General features: G+C 38.6%; 1 protein-coding gene across 1 annotated transcript; it reads right to left on the bottom strand.

Annotated features, from left to right (window-relative positions):
• Positions 1-1606: 1606 nt before the first annotated feature.
• On the bottom strand, positions 1607-7332 carry LOC148015535 (uncharacterized). Its single transcript, XM_087665219.1, has 3 exons — positions 7238-7332; positions 1996-2031; positions 1607-1937 (listed from the first exon to the last, which is right to left on the bottom strand). The coding sequence occupies exons 1-3, from the start codon at positions 7330-7332 to the stop codon at positions 1607-1609; spliced, it is 462 nt and encodes a 153-aa protein (XP_087521345.1).
• Between the last annotated feature and the right edge of the window lie 273 nt (positions 7333-7605).

Genomic DNA, 7605 nt, shown 5'->3' with positions numbered 1-7605 from the left:
CAAGACCATGGAGGGTAGTGGCCACCAAATCATCATCCTCAACTTCAGCTCCAATTGAGCCTAGTTGTTCTGCAATGGTTTTTAATCTCACTGACATAGTCTTCAATAGACCTTCCATTCCTAGATATGTGGCTGAATTTTTACTTCAGATGCATCTTTCTCGCATGAGTGACATGCCCATAATTCTTCATCAATAAGTCCCAAGTAGCTTTTGAGGAAGTACAGTTTGCAATTCTCATGGATTTTATGTCTGACACACATAAGGACAGCCAATGCAAGATCTTTCTGGCCTTTTCCAACCATGTCCTATGTGCCTTTAATTGATCCTATGTTGGAGGTCTATCCTGTGTGCCTTTAATTGATCCTGTGTTTTGAGGTCTATCCTCCGGTAGCTTAGGCTCATCTTCAAGACCTATGACTAGGTCCCAATAACCTCTTCCAATTAAATGTAATAGCATTTCTCTCCTATGTTTGCCATTTCAAAGTCTTCAGCTTTGCAAAACTAGTAGATTTTTGTTCACAACAATATCATACATTTCCAAACATGTGGCAAAGCATCTAAATGTAATAGCATTTCAACCAAGTAGCATTGTTTGATCAATAGACATGTTTGCATATGTAACATTCAATGATTGACAACAATCTGTAATCAATAGTCTGTAAGTAACCAACTGTATATTCTCTATCAAAATGAGGTTATTCTCAGATCAAACAAGCCATAAATCACAACAACTAGGTGTCACAACCTGTGGAAGTCAGTACATAACTCAATAGACACAAATGCTTGTCTAGCTCTTCAGGCAACAATGCCACATATGCTTGTCACAAACTGTTAACAGTCAGCCCCCTTGCAGAAATTGTATTAAATGAGCTCAAAATTGAGCATTTAATGCTCGCAACATTCCACAAGTCATTCAATACCCATGTGACCTCATCCAGGCATGGTTAGACATCAATGCATACTCATATGAGCTTCAAAACTCTAAGACTCAGATTATTCCAAGACTATGACAGCAATGTGTCTATTGTGAACTACCTGTACATGAAGCTCAATAGCTTCCACAAGTGCTTAACCAACCAAAGGTATTGACATGATCACTTATCAGTCATTGTACCTTCTACAGGTATGACATTCATTAACAATGGGCTACCCTTAATCATTGCCAGTGCATAAGAGAGCATCAAGTACATTTCAAGTTAAACTAAGTGATCTTCAAGCCCGGTTTCTCTTTACACATCTACCAAGTAGCAATTGCCCATTCCATTTTCAACTAATGTGCAACTTGCAACTACAATTTTGGCATTTTTTCAGCATTATTTCTTGTGTTTTTGAAAAGCTTTCACCAGTAAATTGTTGTGCATACTCTTTATTCATGCATCTTCAACCTTCAGCAAAAATCTCTGCAAGGATCATCTTCAGACTCACTTTGAGACACCAAATTTTACTTGCGACTTGTTGCCTCCTTCACGGCATTTGTCATTCCATTGCCTTAGCTCGACCATGCTTCCTGCATCAAAAGCTATGGATGTTCCTATCTTTTTTTCTTTAAAAAAATTGAATGAAGTCCTCAAAGCATAAAGGCCTGATTGCAGTGCAGTTCATTCCCTATTCTTCAGCTCGTAAAAACTCTCGAACTGATGTGTAGGCTGCAGCAATGCACAGGTTCTCCAAATCACTACCTGAGTAGCCCTCAGTTTGAGCTGCCAATGCACCATAATCAAAAGAGTTGTCCAAATCTTCTTTCACCAATATGATGCATAGTATTTTTTCCCAATTCTTAGCATTTGGGAGGTCAACTAACAATCTTCGAGGTAGCTTGCGAATCACAACATCACCAAGATCAAAAGGACGGTTTGTAGTGGCAAGGACAAGAATTCGTTCATTATCTTTCAATTCAAGACCATCACATGCAAAGCTTCTTGGAGCACAATAGGCTCTGATACCATGTAAGAAAATGAGAGAGAGATGGACAAAGACTCGGGCCAAAAGGGTACCTGACATGCTCCCTGTTCAACCCATTTTCATCAACACTGTCAAGTCAAATGTGTACAGTACACTCATATAAAATACAAGTAACCTAGATCTAACACCTTGGTTAAGTTAATATGACTTAACCTTATTCAACTAAGGTAAACAACTGACCAAGACTCGACTCTTCAACAACGGACACTAGACTTAACAACAATAAGCAAGACACTAACTGAAAAGAGAAAGCATCATGATATTGCATTCAACATCATATGAAAAAGTGGTAGTCAAGTACAATGATTTATAGTTGCTAGATGGGTAGCAGTCTCCCTCTCTGTGCCTATGGGATAAAGTAGCTTGCATAGCCTTAGCCTAAACTACCTCATACAAAGAGGCTACAATAGGTGTGATTGCAATTATCTCAACATCTTATATAGTTTCTCAAGTTATTCATGCTTTCCAAAAAGCATAAGCTTTTTGAGTTTTAGATTTTCTCTAAGGCTGAAAAAGCCTAAGTCGTTAAGTCCAAAACAAAAGCCTTTAGACTTCAATATCTTTAAAGCTATTAAGCTTATCATTTTTCCCGCTTTCATCATCCTTGTGCTTTCTTCATCATCATTAATGGTAGCCATGTCATCATTCAAATCCTCAAAGTAACGACTAACTCTATAGCAAGTGCTTTCATCACTATCATCCGACATGTAGGAATCCAATTTTGACAACTCCTCCCTATTGCTTGGATATGCCATTTCAGTGAGAGCTAGAGAGTCTAAAGTATCAAAGTTTTGAGATGACGAGTCTCCAACTTTCAAAAAATGTAGACTAGATGCCATGACCTTACTAAGATATCTTTTTTTTGCCCATGATAATTGTCCAGATAAACTTCATCCTCTAGACGGGTTCTTTTGCTACTAGATTGCAGTGAATTTGCATTGTGATTCACTCTGTAATTTCTTGAAGACATGGAAGACGAGTCTTGGCTCATCTATGTGAATACGAGGTCCTGTTGCAAAGGGGCTTCGAGACGCATATTTGAGGAATGATGAAGAGGAGAGTTGGAGGAAGCTTTTGAGGGGCTGATAACTCTTTTGCAGCAGCATGGCCAACATCTTCTTTGAAAGAAGACACCTTTGGATTTGATAAATACCGAATAACTTCAAAGTAGGCAAGGGGCTCAATGCTCAACCTCAAGAGCCTCTCTCCTAGAACTTGATGGCCTTCCTTCCCTAAGAGCACCACTAGTACCTCTCTTATATAGTTTCTCAAGTTATTCATGCTTTCCAAAAAGTATAAGCTTTTTGAGTTTCATCTTTTTTCAAAGGCTGAAAAAGCCCAAGTCGTTAAGGCTAAAACAAAAGCCTTTAGACTTTAATAGCTTTAAAGCTATTAAACATATGATTTTGCCCCCTTTCATCGTCCTCGTGCTTTCTTCGTCGTCATCAACGGAAGCCATGTCATCATTCAAATCGTCAAAGTAACGACTAACTCTATAGCAAGTGCTTTCATCACTATCATCCAACATGTAGGAATCCAATGTTGACAGCTCCTCCCCGTTGCTCGGATATGCCATTGCAGTGAGAGCTGGAGAGTCCAGAGTCTCAAAGTTTTGAGGTGACGAGTCTCCAACTTTCAAACAATTTAGACTGGATGCCATGACCTCACTAAGATATCTTTTTTTTGCACGTGATAATTGTCCATCATCCTCTGGACAGGTTCTTTTGCTACCAGATTGCAGTGAATTTGCATCGCAATTCACTTTGTAATTTCTTGAAGACATGGAAGGCCGAGTCCTGTCTCATCTACGTGAATACGAGGTCCTATTGCAAAAGGGCTTCCGGTGACACAAATTCAAGGAATGATGAAGAGGAGAGTTGGAGGACGCTTCTGAGGCTGATAACTCTTTTGCAGTAGCATGGCCAACATCATCTTTGAAAGAAGACACCTTTCGATCTGATAAATACCAAATATCACTCTCTGTGAGACACATGCATGGTCTGTGCTCGCCTGGGAGGGGTGGCTTCACAACAAGTAAAGGATGTGTGTCACATCATATGCAGTATCTAGAGATAAATGGTGCGGAAAAGTGATTTATTCCTTCAAACCACCACTAAGGTGTGAGAAAGCAAAGTGTGGCCTTGTCATTCCCTAGAGTTTCATTTCTTGGTTATCCAAATTCTAGTCTACTTGTGAAGAAGAGCAAGCACAGTCGTCTTCCCCTTCTCCTCCAAACCTTGTATCTGATGTGAGGTAATCCTCAGTGATGTCTTTAGCATCCACACGCATGTCATATAGGACCATTATTTGACCTCAGTCAATGTTAATTTGGATCGTGCAATAGACACCTATCAAGTTCGCCTGATGATGATTTATAGTCTTAACAGGGGGGATGGACATCTATCAAGTTCACCCTGATGATGACTTGTACTCTTAGCAGGAGAACTATAAATATTTTTAGTGAATCTTTTACCATTAAAAAAAAAGAGCGGTATAGTACTTGCAAAAGAACTCCCTTCACAATCATAAGGCCATGAAATTCCTGCATTACATGAGGCTTTAGGCCTCAAGCATGATCGAACTGCTAGCTCTTTCAAAAGAGTTTTGTGTGTATGATTTACCCCTCTTTTGTAACTTGCTGGTGGTGGAAAAATCCTACTGCATGGACTAGCTTCAACTTGCTTATAGTTATGATCAGTAATAGCAACCTAATCCGTGTCAAAAATTCATCCTTCTGTATGGAAATTATGAGAGTTCCCCTAATTCCATATATATTTGAATATCCTTCTTTGTGCTTGAAAATGCTTTCATTCAGTAAGCTTTTAGCTTACTCTCATAATGACAAACTTTTCATCATCTTTCATCACATCCCATATAGCCATATTCATGATCTTGCCTCTGTCCATCGTAACCAAAAGAACCTTATCTTCCATGGCTTGTAGAGCCTCAATGGGAAGCTTGAATAGGCAAATGTACTAAAAGTTATAGCTCCTCCCCAATAAGTGTACTTGACTTGAATTCTCTTTCATCACAATCCACTCCATGTTTGAAAAAAAACTCATCTATCTTTGTAAGCATTATCGATGCTTCTTCATGAAACTTGTGAAAATTCACATTTTTTCTTCAAGGAATACTCACTGACAATGTAAAAATTATGACATTTTCCTTTGATCCTTGAGTCTTCAAAATGGATATTCCTTTCATATGAACATGTTCTTCCATGCAATGTGCTCTATTAAGAATATGCTTTGGAAGAGAATTTCATGCCCAATCATTCATGTGGTTTGAAAAATGCAAATTAAAATCTATGCAATTCAATGCAATCAATCAAACGATGCTTCCACACAAAAATTATGAATGCACTAAAGAAAATGTGCCTAGCCTATCTATATGTGCTCTTGTGTCATGTGAAATGCAAACAAAAAGTCATACACAACGAAAAACAAATTCCTAATGACACTGACTAATGAGATCAAAATCCTAGCAAAAAACTCCACCCTCAAGTTTGTAGTAGTGGAGGCACAGTGTCACGACAATGGAAACTTCAAATCCCACCAAGTTGGAGGCAAGTTCTTGAGTCTTTTGTTAATTATCAATGATAGTAGCTTTCACAGGAGCTAGGTTGGGACAATCTTTTGTAGTCTGGCCTTCTCCTTTGCATCAACTGCATAAGGGTTTGTAGTCTATGGACCTTCTAGGGTTTGGGCAATTTGCTAAGACATGTTCGTTTTCTCCGCATCCTAACACTCGGCTTCTAATCTCTGGCCACCGCTAGATTGTTGTCCTTTGTAACTCTTAGAGGGAAGCCTCCTTGGATCAAAATTAGGACCGAAATCAACAATTTGAATCTTGCTTCTTCATATTTCTTCCTTCTCTCATGTATCTTCTTCAGGGAGTAGATATCCTCTGTGTGGTTCTTTCTTAAGCAGTACAAACAGAAGGTTCTTGGGATAGTTGGTCTTTGGATACATTCAATGGCTAAATGTCCTACCTAGTAACACTTTTTGCACCATATATTAGATCACATTACATCTTTTTCACCTCCTACAAGACCGGATATGTTCGAGGTATTCACCTTCAGTGTCTGTAGCTATTCTGTAATCACATCCATCAACTCTTTCTTGATACTTGCACAACTAAATTGGACAGATAGTCCTTCAAATTTTCTCCTCCTAGAGTACTTGTAGTAGGATTTTGCAAAGTGTTCGTAATCACTGCATAGACTGGTTGGGTTGATCTAAAGGGTCCTCTATTCTGACTCTTAATCAAAGCTCTTGTCGAGACTAGTGGTTGTTGGTTCCAATTGGTAGGGTTCCACTGTTGTTATTGAGTTTCCATTGGGAAAACTATTTGAGACCATTGTTGTTGTGGTTGAACCATCATTTGAGGTACTATTGTCTATGGTCATTATGGATTCGGTGCACTATACTGCGGCATTGTGTGTATCTGAGAGTAGGGATAGAGAGTAGTCCCTGGGATTGCATTTGATGGATATATCATTCCTAGCATGAGAGGAGGTAAGACTCCTCTTCTTGAGTTCATCGATAGCCTTGCTTCAACTTCATCATATAGTCTTGCACATTCCACTGCAGCTTGTAGGTTGACTAGTCTTCTCAATTCCACAAGCTTTTGATTGTAAACCTCTCAGAAAAACTATCTTATGGATGCCTCCGTTCTACAGACATATGCTTCCACCTATTTACTAGAGGACAAATTTAAGTTCATAAACTCCCATCGCGTGCGCTCTTCAAAACCTTCACGTTTGAATTTAGTGAAGAAGGCCAACTTCATCCCATGTGCCAAAAGTTCCTACTGCTTGTCTCTCATAACACTAAAATGCCACGCCTTTGAAAGTTGCAGGGAATATTGCCAACCAATGATTGGGAGTTCTATTTTTGGCTACACATGCTACCATGAACTCAGCTACATGAAGATCAAGGTCTTCATTGTACTCTCTCTTAAAGATGGAAAATGGGACTACATTCATTCGCATGTTATCAATATTTCCAGGACAAATCTGACTAGAAAGGGGACCTTGAGTCATCATGGGGACTAGAAAAGAAGAATAGAAGTTCAAAATACTAGCTCACTACTTTATTTGCATCAGCATTCATCTAATAGACAGCACAACCAATCACGACTCCATGCATTCTTTAAAATAACCTCAATCTTGCAAACAGATTGACGAAAGGAAAAGACCTAAAAGTATAGATCAAACCTTATTATGCCAAACTAGAACCACACAAATTAGTAAAGGATATAAGAGTTTCTTACCTTACAGCACATAAACATCCAAGACAATCTTTAACTTCAATCTCCAACCAACTTAAATCAGCTTCAGCTTCAATCTTCTTCAATAACAACTTCATCGTTTCCTCATGACAAGGATAATGTACACACCACACACATCATAGAATATAGAACACAACACCCACAAATACATGACAAATATAGTTTGAATGGCACCAGTTCCCAAAAATGGAGAGCTAAAAAGAATGATAATTTTCATTAAAAAGATGGTATATCTAAAGACTACACCACTGCTATGCAGGATGAAGACATTTCTTCTTTAAATTCATGCTATAAGCTTGAGACATTCTAGGATTTTACTTTCATCCACAAAATGGAGAGGTACATTCTAA

This window comes from Lygodium microphyllum, chromosome 24, assembly GCF_053477565.2.
Source record: "Lygodium microphyllum isolate KBCC chromosome 24, Lygodium_microphyllum_v1.1.10, whole genome shotgun sequence".
Taxonomy (NCBI): Eukaryota; Viridiplantae; Streptophyta; class Polypodiopsida; order Schizaeales; family Lygodiaceae; genus Lygodium; species Lygodium microphyllum.
The sequence above is the reverse complement of the archived record's forward strand: the minus strand, read 5'-3'. Positions and strand labels throughout refer to the sequence as shown.

What these genes read in the sequence shown, in the direction of transcription:
- LOC148015535 (XM_087665219.1), bottom strand. Translation starts at nt 7,332, where the DNA reads ATGAAGTTGTTATTGAAGAAGATTGAAGCTGAAGCTGATTTAAGTTGG. An exon ending in GGATGTTTATGTGCTGTAAG is followed by an intron (nt 2,032 to 7,237) that starts GTAAGAAACTCT and finishes TTGACTTGACAG; the next exon opens with TGTTGATGAAAATGGGTTGA. An exon ending in TTGAACAGGGAGCATGTCAG is followed by an intron (nt 1,938 to 1,995) that starts GTACCCTTTTGG and finishes ACATGGTATCAG; the next exon opens with AGCCTATTGTGCTCCAAGAA.